At 42.1% G+C, this 14,588-nt stretch overlaps 1 protein-coding gene across 5 annotated transcripts in view; it reads left to right on the top strand.

Moving 5' to 3' along the window:
- The window catches only part of tjp3 (tight junction protein 3), a 30,311-nt gene that overhangs the window by 13,514 nt on the left and 2,209 nt on the right, over positions 1-14,588 (top strand). For 2 of the 5 annotated variants that reach the window (XM_061824177.1, XM_061824175.1), the window contains exons 5-26: positions 1,200-1,488; positions 1,852-1,955; positions 2,023-2,218; positions 2,299-2,371; positions 2,663-2,766; positions 2,843-2,924; positions 3,351-3,518; positions 3,588-3,700; positions 4,005-4,095; positions 4,641-4,723; positions 6,631-6,727; positions 6,976-7,064; positions 7,163-7,283; positions 7,641-7,714; positions 7,823-7,898; positions 7,977-8,133; positions 9,045-9,153; positions 9,235-9,454; positions 10,362-10,663; positions 10,746-10,825; positions 12,633-12,843; positions 14,399-14,499. In XM_061824177.1, the coding sequence (XP_061680161.1) occupies positions 1,200-1,488; positions 1,852-1,955; positions 2,023-2,218; positions 2,299-2,371; positions 2,663-2,766; positions 2,843-2,924; positions 3,351-3,518; positions 3,588-3,700; positions 4,005-4,095; positions 4,641-4,723; positions 6,631-6,727; positions 6,976-7,064; positions 7,163-7,283; positions 7,641-7,714; positions 7,823-7,898; positions 7,977-8,133; positions 9,045-9,153; positions 9,235-9,454; positions 10,362-10,663; positions 10,746-10,825; positions 12,633-12,843; positions 14,399-14,499 (2,940 nt within the window). The remainder of the gene's footprint in view (positions 1-1,199; positions 1,489-1,851; positions 1,956-2,022; positions 2,219-2,298; positions 2,372-2,662; positions 2,767-2,842; positions 2,925-3,350; positions 3,519-3,587; positions 3,701-4,004; positions 4,096-4,640; positions 4,724-6,630; positions 6,728-6,975; positions 7,065-7,162; positions 7,284-7,640; positions 7,715-7,822; positions 7,899-7,976; positions 8,134-9,044; positions 9,154-9,234; positions 9,455-10,361; positions 10,664-10,745; positions 10,826-12,632; positions 12,844-14,398; positions 14,500-14,588) is intronic. The other 3 variants (XM_061824176.1, XM_061824179.1, XM_061824178.1) reach the window with 3 other exon arrangements.

Genomic DNA, 14,588 nt, shown 5'->3' with positions numbered 1-14,588 from the left:
ACAATAGCCATTTTGACAAAAGTACTTTTGCGACATAAAAATATAAAAGCGCATTACAGAGATTAGTCAATGAGCAATGAACAGTTTCTATTTAAGCATTTTAAAAAACTGTTTCCTTATCCATCCATTATCCAAGCCACTTATCCTCACAAGGGATAGTCAGTCGCTGGGCAGATATCGACACCATCACTGAGCGGGAATTGATCCCACGCTGCACACACCAAAGGGGGGCGTGTGTACTGCTACACCATCAGTTTCCTTACTGTGCATTATATCATATTTTACAAATATGAATGAATAAGTTGGGATTGATGTTGCCTCAGTAACAGTAATTAATATGAGACAGTGTTTCAGAATGTGTTCATTAGTATGAAAAAAAAAAACATCTCAAGTGTAAAGTGCTTTCTTGATCACCCTTTAGCGAAAACATTGACACAAAATAAAACGATGGGTAACACTTACCGTATGCAGCGTATTTTAAGGCAGTCCCGAGACATTTCAAAATTGCATGCATTATTCTTTCCCTCCATAGTCTCACCCTAGTAGTGGTAAAATAATTGTGTAGCCAGCCACAGTTGTCTTAGGGCAGTCTGACAGAAGCGTGGCTGCCATTCTGCCACCACGGCCCATCCGACCGCATTCATTCATAAAATACTGCTATGGATGACCTATCCCACGGGGTGGACCCATGGCCACGAGATGCCATGCTAGGCGTCCCTTATTTTCATTTTAAGCTAAACGTTTTGTGAATTCAGCACTGTTAGCCACTCATTAGGATCTCACACAAGTGTTTTAACCTATTTGTCCATCTGTGTGATGGTGTCTGTTTGTGGTGTGTTTATGAGCATCCCATATCATGCAAGGTTTCAAATGTTAGCCCCCACCATTACCATATATTTGTGTATTATAGGTTGCTCCTCTTTTAGCAACTATATATACGTCTTGAGCCTACTAGTGTCTATTTTGTATTGCATTTGGTAATTATAGTAATAGTAGCATTTGGTACATTTTTGTCCCAGTTAGCTGTGTGTTAGCATTTAGAGTATTAACCCGATATGTTGTTAGCATTTTCCACTATTTCCCCACTGTAAGCCCCGTTTTACCATTGTATTCACAATTACTTTTTATATATTGTGTATTTGAGCCTGAAAGTAGTGTTTTAGCACATTTTTCATTGTTCCTCACTGTGGTCCCTTCAGACAGTGAAACGTCCTCGCAAAATCCAGATCCCTGCCACGACCAGGCCAGCTCGGGCTGCCTCCCACTCCAACCTGTTGGACCATGACCCGCCAAGAAGAACGCGACGCTACTCTGACGCCAGCGACAACAGAGAGGCCAGTCACTACCGCACACGGGCGCGCAGCTCTTCACCCGACCGCAATGGCTATGGAAGCACGGTGCCCTTGATGTCTTCAGGGTACAAGAGGCTGCCGCACCACGATGATAAGCCGCTCAGAACAACTCTTGTTAAGAAGAAAATCTCAGATGGTAAATTAAAAAAAGAAAAAAGTTACATTACATACTAAAGTGATCAGGGATGCATAAAGCATGATGAATCTGGATCCAGTGACACACAAAGCTGCTCACCTACGTGCGCAAGGCTCAAATTAAGCGGTCTCGCATTGCAGTTAGTGGGTCAAAATTTGTACTTTGCACATCAAAAAATGCACTGAAAAGCAAAATTGCAACAACAGTTTACCGCAAAGACAGAAGCAGGCAGTTGCGTGCCTCCGACGCGACACCGACTTGAGAGTTGAGGGGCGGGAAACAGGGATGTTGTATTTTGTGGGAGATAAGTCAGTTATGAGAATGAAGTGGAGTTGCTAAAACGGTGTCATTCTCTTGTTGCAGAGTACGGCTTGAAGCTGGGCAGTCAAATTTTCATCAAGCACATGACTGAAACGGGCCTGGCCGCAAAGGAAGGTACCCTGCAGGAGGGCGACCTCATTCTGAAGGTGCGTACGACTCCGTGAGAAAGGCTCGTTATTGCTTTCCAAATCACGCAGCGCTCCCTCTCACCAGATCAACGGCATGACCACAGAGAACCTCTCCCTGCTGGAGACCAAGCACCTGGTGGAGAAGAGCCGGGGCAAGCTGACCATGACGGTGCTCCGCGACAGCCGCAAGTTCCTGGTCAGCATCCCCGAGGTGGAGGACAGCGCCCCCAACAGCGAAGACGAGCGGTGGCGGAGGCGACACAGTAGCTCGGAGTTGGAGGGTAAGAGGAGAAGATTGGGTTGATTCGCAATTACTGACATAATCTTTGTTTTTTGTTTGTTTGTTTGTTTTTTTAATTAGACATTTCTGACTTGGATGATCGCTCACCTCATAGAACGTCCCGTCATCCTCCCAGAGAGAAACGGACGCACAGGTACACATCAGAAGCTAGTTATTACCTCCACCAAGGAGATTATCATATGTGAGCATTTTTGTAGGTTGGGAAATGATTCTGTTCAGCACTATGCGTTAGTGTTTTATATGTCTGCCCTACAGTGGACAGGCTGAAAGTCAAAGAATTTATAGGAAATGGATATTCTGGATCGTACTTTACAGTATGGATGATGATCACATAACTGAACAACCAATTTGGGGTTGAAATTTTCCAAGTGGATGACACGCAACCCCATTTGAGCTTTGTGCTCCTGTCTTGCTTTGACACCAGACCCAGAGCAGAACTTCCACCGCCGGCGCTCAAGTCCAGAGATTCTTCCCCCGTGCGCTCCACTTTGACACGATCCCCTGCAAGAGGCTACGCATCTCGCAGAGGTCATTCCCAATGAGATGGTCCATCATGTCTGTTTCCTGACTTATGTGACTCACGACCTTGTGTTTTTTCTCTCAGGCCCTTCTGACTCCGAGTCGGACCGCAGTACCTCACCGCCTCCCGCAAGGATGGACAGTCTAGAACGGTCCGGCAAATACAAGTCAGTTGAAAAGAGTGCACATCATACCCAACTTGCGTGGCACACTTGTGTTGTAGGCTGGAACTTCCAAAGTCAAACTATTTGGGGTCTTTGGCAAAATAAGATGAGTTTCTGGTATATATCACATTGACATTACAGAGATAGAGTATCAATATTTGTTGCATTAATTTAGAATTTCTTAAATTTGTTTGGTAGAATTTGCTGCTCAATATAATCTGCGCAAAGGTTGCAAAAACAATGTTTAAGATTATCATTAGGAAGATTTAAATTGTTTTCTGTCAGTCGTATCACTCAACTCAGTAGTGAAGATTGCTAAAAAGATACATGCTCTGTTCAATTTAATAAAGGTTTTTATTGTGAATCAGAAAAATTCATTTTAGAGTATTTTATTAACATGATGAATTTGTTGTCCCCCCGCACACACAGAAGCCTGTCTGGTTTGTCTACACTACCCGATCCTAGATCTTCCCCCGCCGTCCACAACTGGTCCTCATCCAGACCAGCATCATCATCCTCGCGACCACGCAGGCGCGTGTCTGACTCGGACTCTGACCGGAGCGACTCGCCCCATAGGCGACCAGACAGCAGATATAAGTAAGCTTTGTTTGAACCTCAAGGGGAACATGAAATACAAATTCTGATACTAATTTTCCTCCTTGTCAGCCCCAGAGTTCTTCCTGCTGATCTATCTCACACTGGAGTGAGAGCTTCCCCCATCTTGGTCCGACAGGAGCCCCCAAGGAGGGTCAACTCTCCCCTGAGAGTCCCAGCCCGAGGTCAGTACTTTATAACAATTGAAAAGTAATCATTTGAAAAATAGAATACAATAATGTCATTCTACTAAATATAATGTATACCTTTTGCGTTTTTATGCATGTATGAATCACTTTCTAATAAGCCAATCACAGGCCCATATCCTAATTTATTGAGCTCCACCTATGCAGTATATAGTGAAAAATTGCAAAAGTGTTACAGTGCAAATTGATTGTGCTTCTGAAATAACTCCTATTCGGCTGTGCAAAACTGCATTCTATGTACCGTGGTGATGCCTGCTGTCACGTTGTCTCCTTTCCTTTTCAGACTCTGAGTCGGAATCGGAAGGCAGCTCGGCGCCTCCTCGGAGGCAGAGCGCCACGCACAGTCAGGATTCGTACAGCAGCAGCAGATACAGGTACACATGACGGCGCCGTCCCCTCCTCCCTCTCCTCAACACCCTGCTGGGACATTGACCAAACAAGGCTTTAATTTTTATGAGTAAACTTTTATTTTACCCCTTTTTTTTTAGTTATAAGTTACACAGAAGTTACATCCTATGTCTTGTGACTGTTTTTTATTTTTCGTATGCGTGTGTCATAAGATTGTAGCTTTTTGGACTTTTGTGTGGTTTTGGGCTGTATCATTGTGTGTTAAGCGCTGAAATAAAAAGGTGACTTTCACTCAACATGTCCCTCTCCATTATGTGGCTATGTGCTGATTAAAGGGAGGACACCACCGTCAGATTACATATAAATATATTCACTAAAAACGTATGTTAAATTGAGCTATTAGTCATCACAAAGCACTCAAAGAGAGGAGTCCCCTCAGAGACACAAAGGTGAATATTACCGCTTCCATAATCATAATATTAGCCACACGCCCACCCCCCCCATCCTTCCAAATGTAACTGAGACTTGTCTTCCTCCTCCCTCACTCCCACCTCCCTCTCGTCTCTTGCAGAGCTATGCCGGGCGTTTCCTCACGGCCAGAAACTGGGCGCCACAGTGCCTCCGGCATCCCGGTGGGCGGTGCGCCACGCAGAGGTAAGCATGCATACAACCACTCACCTTCAATCTGTTTTCTAGAGCAGTTTTTTTTTTTTTCAACCTTCTTTGAGCCAAGCTACACTTTTTTCCATTAAAAAAAAAAAAATACCGTGGCACAACACCAGCAGAAAATGTAAAAATAAATCTGTCGCCTATATGAACAATATACAGTCGTTCTCAACGAAGCATAGTGAATAAAAATCAGACAAATAAAATACAGTTGTTAATCAAATTTTACTCAATGTGACACCGGGTCTGGGCTTTTGATCTCTCTCTCTCTGCTTTTACTTTTTATAGTCCATCCATCCATTTTCTGTTGCCGCTTATCCTTTTGCGGGGAGTGCTGGAGCCTATCCCAGCTGTCAATGGGCAGGAGGCAGGGTGCACCCTGAACTGGTTGCCAGTCAATCGCAGGGCACATAGAGACAGCCGCAATCACAATCCCACCGAGGGGCAATTTAGAGTGTTGAGTTAATGTTACAGTGCATGTTTTTGGGATTTGGGAGGAAACCCACACAGGCACAGGGAGAACATGCATACTCCACACAGGCGAGTCCGGATTTGAACCCGTGACCTCAGAACTGTGAGGCCACCGGTTAACCAGCTGATCCACCGTGCCGCCACTTTTTATAGTAGTCAGACTTGAAATCTCACCTCACAGAGATGTTGGGGAAAATGGGAGCAATGTCAAAATAGATTTGTTTGGCAGAATGGGGTACTCCCTGGCAGTAGCCAACCAAAAACTGTCCAAAGGTATATCAGTGGATCTTAGCGTTAAACTACAATCTTGTCTCAGTTCAGTTAGTACCTCCTATTCCCTTTCCACCAACTAATGCTGAACTGTACGGGTCCCTCACCCACTCAAAGGATTGACTTAAGGCTGAAGGAAAAAAAAAAAAAGACATCTTCTCCTCGAGCTCTTTTAAATGTTTCACTATTGTCACACATAATGGTGCTACGTTGACATTTTGGCATTGCTTGGTCAGTACAAACATTTCAAGGTTTCCAGAATCCCAGCTTTAAGCGGTATCTATGGCCCGTGAAGGCAAATTATGAGTATGAAAATCTTTATCAAAATATCAAATTTTCATATCATAAATGATAATGTTGAGATATTGCAAGCATTATTGTGTACCCAAACATCAGCAATACTTTAAAAACACATGAACCTTGATTTCTAATTCCAAAAATGGCTCATAAATTTGACATGTAAATTTGATGAAGCGAAAGATTTTCATGGTTTCACACTCATAACGGCCCTCTAAGGGAAACCGTAACTAAAACGTAGCCCGCGACAAAAATGAGTTTGACACCCCTGCTCGAGATGGACAGACACAGACAAGTCAACTATTTTCTGACCTTTAGAACTTTCTGTACATGGATGCCTTTGATGTCATTTTCTATGCATTTTTACACTTATTTTTTCACATGCACTATTATGTGCTGTTATTTTGTTTTACAATGCTCTCTGCAATCAGAATCAGCTTTATTGGCTAAATATGTTACAGGACACACGGTAGGAATTTGTCTCCATCGGTTGGAGCCCAGGCGGCACGGTGGGGCAGCTGTAGAGCGTTGGCCTCACAGTTCTGAGGACCAGGGTTCAAATACCGCCCCAGCATGTGTGGAGTTTGCATGTTCTCCTCGTGCCTGTGTGGGTTTTCTCCGGGCACTCCGGTTTCCTCCCAAATCCCAAAAACATGGATTCATTGGAGATTGTAAATTGTATGGTTCTCGCTCACCTGCAACACTCATAGGGACTCGTGCAATCGAAAATAGATGGATGGATAAATGTTCAAGCCATTTCTAAGATCTTTAGAATACCTACAATCAACATATTAATGCTATTGATACTAATAATAAACTTCTGTATGAATTTGATTTCTTGTAATGATTCCTTACAGCACCATCCGAGTCTGATTCAGAGGCCAGTTATGAGTCAGTCCCTCGCAGGCACTCAACTGACAGCGAGAGGTCAGACAAAGCCAGAAACAGATACAGGTGAGGCGTTTCCACTAAAAATGTACAAATATCGCAGGGCACTTGTTTTGCACGGTCACAAGTGTGGGATCAAACCACGTTTGATATTCCGCTTTCCGAAGGAGCAAGCAAAAAATGGCACCTGCCCATTCTAAACGGAGCCCTCGTGGTGTCAGTGGCTCCAATAATTTTATTTTGTTGGATGGAACTGTGAAATTGTGCCAAAATAAAGAGTTGCTTGAATAATATTCAAGTTGTGCTGCTTGCAGACCCCTTCCAGAGCTCAAGCCTTCTTCGGTTCATGTGAATCCAAAGCCGCCCCGCCAAAACTCTCTGCCTGTTGACCCGCCTTCTGATGGTTAGTTTAATAATGTGTGTGTGGTGAGTGTTTGTGTCCTGGTCATAATGGTGGTGTGTGTGATGACAGGGTTTTTGTGGTCTCTCCACATCATTCAGATTCCTCAGAGTCCGACGACCTGTCACACCTGCGGAGGTCGGGGAGCTCGGACCGTGAAGATAGCAGACACCAGTACGACCGTTCCAACAAAAAAGCAGAGGGGGGGGACAGCAAACCATTGTATAATAAAAGTTAAAAATAATAATTTAATTGAGATTTCTTAATTTGTAACGAAAAGCGATATGTCCACTTTGACTGACTGGCGACCAGTTCAGGGTGTAGACCGCCTTTCACTAGCAGTTAGCCGGGACAGGCTCAAGCACTCCCGCGACCCTTGTGAGGATAAGCGGGTTGGAAAATGGATGAATGTAGCCAACTTGTAGACTTTATACGTGATGGCAATGGTTTGAATGAGTTTTGTTTGCATTTGGTTGCCAATTTTTCAACAAAATTGGGTTTGAATGCCAAACTGGATCACTTTGAGGAGTTTAGCTTTTGAGATTCTGCTTTTTTAATTGGATATATGATGTTTTCCAGTGCTCCAGATGTTGCTCACAACAGCGGCACTTTGAGGTCTGGGATCTCTGTGAGGAACGAGTATCCAGTCAGCTGTAAGAACTGTATTCAGTGTTTTTTTTGTTTTTGTTTTTTTTTCCCCCTTCCCCCCAGGTCGACAAATGAATGACTCACACTTTTGACGTTTTTATTAACATCCGCAGCAGCTGCTCCAGCCAAGCCTGTAGAAGAGCCCATTTACTCCTTACCTCCAGACTCTTACCCGACATCCCACCCAGGGTGAGTCACCCTCGGTTCTTGACCTCGTAGCACGCCCCACCACGTTAAGGTTCTGCTCTTCTGTTTGCGGTCATCTAGGTACAGCTCCAATTTGCACGAGGTGTCGTTCGTCAAGGAAGGCAGTGTGGGCCTGAGGCTGGTTGGCGGCAACGACGTGGGCATCTTCGTGGGAGGGGTGCAGCCCAACAGCCCAGCCTATGAGCGGGGGATGAAAGAAGGCGACCAGATCTTGAAGGTGAGGATAGAAAAACCGCAATTGATTTGAATTCATTTTTTTGTACTTATATCTTTATTGTATAGTCTTTTTTTTTTTAATGTTTAAATAACCATTTTGATTTTAATTCAAATGTAAAATTGTAAGTTGTAGCTTTTAGGAACATAATTTAACTATAATATTTTTAATAATTAATTGTTATAATTATCTTAAATTAAATAATTTTTACAAAGATAGATAAGTTAAAATATACTCATTAATGAATGCACACTTGTGAATTACAGCTTACCATTTTCATAACATTAGGATTAAGATGTCCATCTATTTATATTTAAGCATATATTGATTAGATTTTATTTCAGAAAATGTATATTTTTATTACAAAGAATCCAGCTTTTATCATTTTTAGAACTTTATGAAATGGACTATAAATTGAAATGTATAGCATTTATTTTTATTTTAATGTAATTTCATTTTTATTTAAGAGTTTTTTTTTTTAAAAGTGCATATTTTAACTATTGTAAAATCACATTTTTTACAAGGGGAAAAAACATAATGAAAATGATTTTAACATTTTTATATTTGCTATTATTATTTTTAAAGTTTAAATGTGCTTTTCCAGCATTTTTTTTCTAACCTTTTGCCCTTGTGCAAAAAGACTTGCGACCAATATATTATAATCCTCACCAATTTTTAAATATCACCAGAAATACATTTCTAATAAACACCTATAATACATCACACTGGACATGCTTCGATTATTTATTGGACTGTATGTCTATTTCATATACCTGCAACTAGTGTTCAGTGGCATTTATTGACTCAACTGTTGGCGGTGGCGGCGAGAACACTTTGTGCAACTGGATTTGTACAAATAACTTTTCTGAATATGACTATATATTCCTACAGCAGTTTCCCACCCTTTGCCTTAGGTCAATAACGTCGACTTTGGGCATTTCACTCGGGAGGAAGCAGCAAATTTCCTGCTGAACATCAAGAGGGGAGAGAAGGTGGACATCCGCACTCAGAACAAGATGGACAGTAAGTCCAGTAGAACACCAGTAAACTCCAGTCAACGTCTTTGTCAGATGGCTTTAATGGCCGTTGGTCTTTCGTTTTCAGTCTATAAAAAAATCCTCAAGTCCAACCTGGGAGACAACTTCTACATCCGCACGCATTACGACCACGAGACGGATCACCCCATTGGGCTGAACTTCACGCGAGGAGAGGTGTTCCGGGTGGTGGACACCATGCACCGCGGGAAGCTGGGCAACTGGCTGGCCATCCGCATGGGCAACGACCTGCACGAATTGGATAAAGGCACCATTCCCAACCAGACCAGGTCAGGAACAGACTTCTCCCAGAAATCGGCTACGATCAGAGTATCGTCTTCTGGTCCGATCCAACTGTAGTTACCGGAATTCCCGGCCTACAGAACACACCTGGTTATAAGCCTCACCCAGTACATTTGTATAAGAAATACCATTTGGTACATGCATACGCCGCAGGTGTGTAAAAGCCGCAAGTGGCCACATTGAAACCCACATTGAAACACGAGATAGTTACAAAGAAAGACGGTACACAGAGTTTAACGCTAGCGCAGCGCTGACACTAGTGCAATAACGCTAGCGCTACACTAACAGGACTGGTTGGGAAAAAAAAAAAAAAAAAAACATACGGTAAAAATCACTGAGACACAGGAGTAACATGCTAGCACAGCGCTAACAGGGCCGGAGCGGTAAAAGTCACTTCCTCAGCACACCGGTCTCACCCTTACCTTTTCCGCTCTAGTGCCCCCTTGCGGCCGTGAGAAAAAAATGCACAAATTAGCCGCATCACGCATAAACCGCAGGGTTGAAAGCGTGTGAAAAAAGTCGCGGGTTATAGGCCGAAAATTACAGTACGTTTTATACATTGGCCAACCACTATCACATATAAAGTAAGAGTTTTTTACAATAACACAATTTTTAAATCAAGTTGAAATTAATTTCACAAATGCAAGTCATTTACTAAATTAAAGTGCCATTTTAACAGTGGTAACACATTTAGAAAAGTAGAAGATATTCCACAAGTAAAAAGTTTTGCAAATATAGAAACGTGTTGACAAACATAAAATACAATCTTGCAAAATAGAAACATTTACTGGTGGAAAATGAAATTTTACAAAAGTGGGGGGAAAAAATCAACTTTTATCAAATTAAAAGCCAAAATTCGGTTTCCTGATGTTTACGCGGTCGCCATCCCCACAGGGCCGAGGTGCTTGCAAGCCAAGAGCAGGCGCAGAGAACGACCGGCGAGAGGCCTGTGTCGGGGCCCAGGGCTGAGTTCTGGAAACTACGAGGCCTCAGAGGGAACAAAAAGAACGAGAAGAACATACGACGCTCACGGGACGACCTCCTGCAGCTCACCATCCAGGGCAAATTCCCGGCCTACGAGAGGGTCCTGCTCAGAGAAGCTAATTTCAAGCGGCCCATTGTAATTATGGGTCCTCTTAATGATATCGCTATGGACAAGCTGGCCAGAGAGATCCCTGATGAATATGAAGTGGCTGGTTGGTTTCTTCTTCATTTTTTGATCCATTTAATATTGGACAGGGTTAACATGATTTGTTTTCCCTCTCATTATAATATCAGAGATGGTTCCTCGCGGTGGGGGCGCTGACAGCGCCTCAACGGTTATCAAATTGGACACCGTGAGGAAGATAGCCGAGAAGGTGAACTGAACCGGGATACATGCGAAGCAATTATCAATATTTTACTTGTTTTTTTTTTTTTTTTTTTTTTTTTCCCCCAAAATATCTGATACACCATACGTGAAAAAAAATTGCCACCTGTGTTCTTACTGATATTGATGGAATGGTGTACTCCGCATGACCAACACAATTGCACATTGCACACATAACTAACCATATTTCTACCACCAATCATAAGTCTCCGCTTTGAAAAATATAATTATCAAATATTATATACACTGGTATTCAAAGGTGTGGGCTCATTCAGAAGTCTTTTTTTTTTTTTTAGTATTTTTGTGTGCGTGTGTGTGTGTGTGTGTGTCAAAATGGCTGTGTATTCTTGTGTACTGTGGGAGACATTCTTTTTTTTAATACTTATATTTTATACTTATAGATACTTTAACAAAAATAAAGATGATTCTGAATAGTAGTGCATGGAAACAGGATCCTGCATACATAAGACATGTAGGACAGAGGCCTGCCACAAATGGTGAGCAATTGAAACCCCCACAGAGGATAATAACCTATAGCTGCCAGAAGAGGGCAGCAAAGCCCATTTTTGTTTAAATGAAACTAACTCAAAGTACACCCTCTGTTCTCAACCAGAATCCATTCCAGAAGGCAGTTCAAGAAGTGATTTGTTCGAAAACCAAATCGACATTTCCCATTACAATCAATGGAAAAAGATATAATGTGTTCCAAGCCTAAAAAATTAGGCTTTTTAGTGCATTTTTTTTAGCTTTTCCTGATCATAAACTGCATAGTAGAAATAGATGCAGTTTAAATACTTTATATAATAAAATAATTTATGAAATGTATTTATTTTTTGCTTAAAATGTACGCTTTAATAGTACACTAGGCTAGGCTGGGAGTGCATTGCCGTATCTGTAGCAACTGGGCTCCCAGCCTTATAAACTTTTTTTGTATTAACAAAAGTGCATAATAACTTTAAACAAGCAATAATGAAGTGGGGGGGAGCACAAAAAAATGTTTACAAAAAGTAGCATACAAAAAAACTAACTCATAACTCCAGTTAACAAAATCTTTGAAACAAAAGAAAAATGCAGAAATGCTAACGGAACAGAGCATTGTTAAACTTCACAAGAAAAAAGCAATACAAAACTATCAACTACTGTATCAAATCTCTTCGGTGGGGGTGACTCGTCCCTTGGAAGTTCTTTTCGTTTCCCAAAAAACTTATCTAGTGTCACTTCTTTGGAGCCATGGTTGGGGGATTATACTCCTCAATAGGAAGAAAAACCAGTAAATGTAACTACTGGGACATGTTTGCATACAGAGCCTGCGTTATAAACTATATCAAAGTGCGTTGAAGGTCAGCTGGTCAGGCCGCACGCGTTGTTGTTTGTTTTTTCACAGGGCGTTGGAATTCACAAGCACAACGCGCGTCCTGGGTCAGCTGATCGGGCTGCGCGTTATGTTATTTCCGGGTTTTTTTGCGATGTGTTCAAGTACCGATTTTCGTTTGAAAACAGAAGCAAAAAATAATGTTGAAATTTTCGTTCGAGAATGGGGACGTTCGAGAACCAAGTATTCCCTGTAGTTCGTTGACACCAAGATGCCACTAAATGGTGACAAAATGTTTTTATTGCTTTGTTCTGAGAACACAAAAGAGAGAATAGATTTTTAAAAACTTTTTTGGGGTGTGAAAGATAATTCATCTGTAATCTAGATCCTCTCTGTTCACACCCTTTCTATCTAAGTGGTACATATTTTTTCTGTTATGCAGTCACCACTTGTGGCTCATTTTTAAATGCGGTTACATTTCCAGGACAAGCACCCTCTGCTGGACATCACGCCCACTGCTGTGGAGAGGCTCAACTACATCCAGTACCACCCCATGGTGATCTTCTTGGACCCGCACAGTCGCAAGGATGTCAAGGTCATGAGGCAGCGGTACAGCCCGGACTCGAACAAGAGCTCCAGGCGTCTCTACTCGCAGGCTCTCAAGCTGAGGAAAGACTGCAGCCATCTTTTCTCAGGTACGTCCATGGCATGCATCTCATGTGTGTTTGTAGTAGGTATCAAAACAGAGTTCTGTTACTCTTGTAGGCATTTTTTTCCTTTTACATGACTCCAAGAGAGCCAAAACAAAACCTCAGTCTGTTGTAAGAAGCCCCCAAATGAATTATCTGAAGATTATAATGAAGTTGACACACAGGCACCCGATTATGTAATAAACTTTCCTATTTGACATGCTTAAGCATAATTTATAGACCACTGATTTTGGTGATTATCAAGAAAAGCATAGGAAATGGCTACACATCAGCTAAACTTTTCTGAGGAATTTTTGTCATTATATTGACATATTTGTCGCAACAAATGCTCATTAAGTGGTAACAGGAATTATAAATGAGCACCCGAAGAAACAAGGGTAGTTTTTTTTTTTTTTTTTTTAAGACAGCATAAAATGGTGTACAGAAGGGGTGCCCAGACTTTTTTTTTACCCCAAGATCTACTTTTCAAGCAGCCAGGCTCTCACGAGCTACCGAAAGGTGCGTGTGTGTGTGTGTGGGGGGGGGGGGGGTATGATGCTCCCAAACTGTTTTAAGGTTAATGTTATGTTTCCTCCTATATTTAAAATACAGAATTGACTTTCTGTGCACTGTATTGTCTGTGTCTTCATCCTGAATCAGCCTGTTCCAGGGTGGAATTTTAAAATGACACACCATCTCATCCTGCACTTTCGAGTTTGGCTTTAGACCAGACCTTTCCCACTCGGAAAAGAGAAAATCTCATCCAGTTTAACCACTTTTTCTTTGATTGTTCACATACTCCAACAGTTATTGCATCTTAAAACAACAGAATTTATTTTCTAACTTTCTCCATTAATATCAAAAGTAAACATAAGCAGCATGTCCAGCTCGTCTTTGCTCTACATTGCCCAGGCTGTGTTGCTAACTAAAGCAGCTGTGGACGACGCTGTCATTACAAAACACATTGATGGGCTATTATGGGTGTAAGGAAAACTATTGGGGGGGGTGGCGTAGCAATATTCATCGTTTGAGAAAGTTCCGTGCACAATTGCGCACACGTGCGGTTTAGAGGGAACATTGACGTCTTTTTTTTGCACGCCATCCCACGATCGACCAAGACTGCCTCACAATCGACGTATTGAGCACCCCTGGTCTACAGTAATCCCTCACTTTTCGTGGTTAATTGGTACCAGACCCACCCGCGAAAAGTGAAAAACCGCGAAGTAGGGGGTCAATGGCGTTTTTTTTTTTATTTATTTTTGCTTCATTGGTCCACGTTGTCTTGCTGGGGATGCCACATTATGTATACCCTATCAATGGGGCTTCCTGCTACAATACTGTACTAATGTATGCTGGCAATTTTTATTTATTTATTTAGTTGGTTAGTTTTGGGGGGTGGGTCCGGAAATCCGTGATGCTTTAAATATGCGATGGGTGATCCGCGAAGTAGAAACATATTACTGTTTTGTTTACGCCTGTTCTGATTTGACTATTGGCCTCAGAGGAGTTACAATCTTGAATGTCTACATTATGTGTGATTGGCTCCTTTTTGTCCCTCCAGCGCGTGTTGACCTGCAGCCTGGCTCCAATATTTGGTACCAGGTTCTAAAGGACAAGATTCGCCACCAACAGTCCAAACCAGTCTGGGTGTCTGAAGTCACGGTAACGCACACACACAGCCTATTATTGTCTTAGCTATCTATATATCTATCTATATATCCCATTTGTATGTATCCTCAATGCTAGGACAG

The sequence above is a fragment of the Syngnathoides biaculeatus genome, chromosome 7 (genome assembly GCF_019802595.1).
Source record: "Syngnathoides biaculeatus isolate LvHL_M chromosome 7, ASM1980259v1, whole genome shotgun sequence".
Classification (NCBI taxonomy): domain Eukaryota; kingdom Metazoa; phylum Chordata; class Actinopteri; order Syngnathiformes; family Syngnathidae; genus Syngnathoides; species Syngnathoides biaculeatus.
This window is presented reverse-complemented; position numbering and strand designations above follow the sequence as displayed.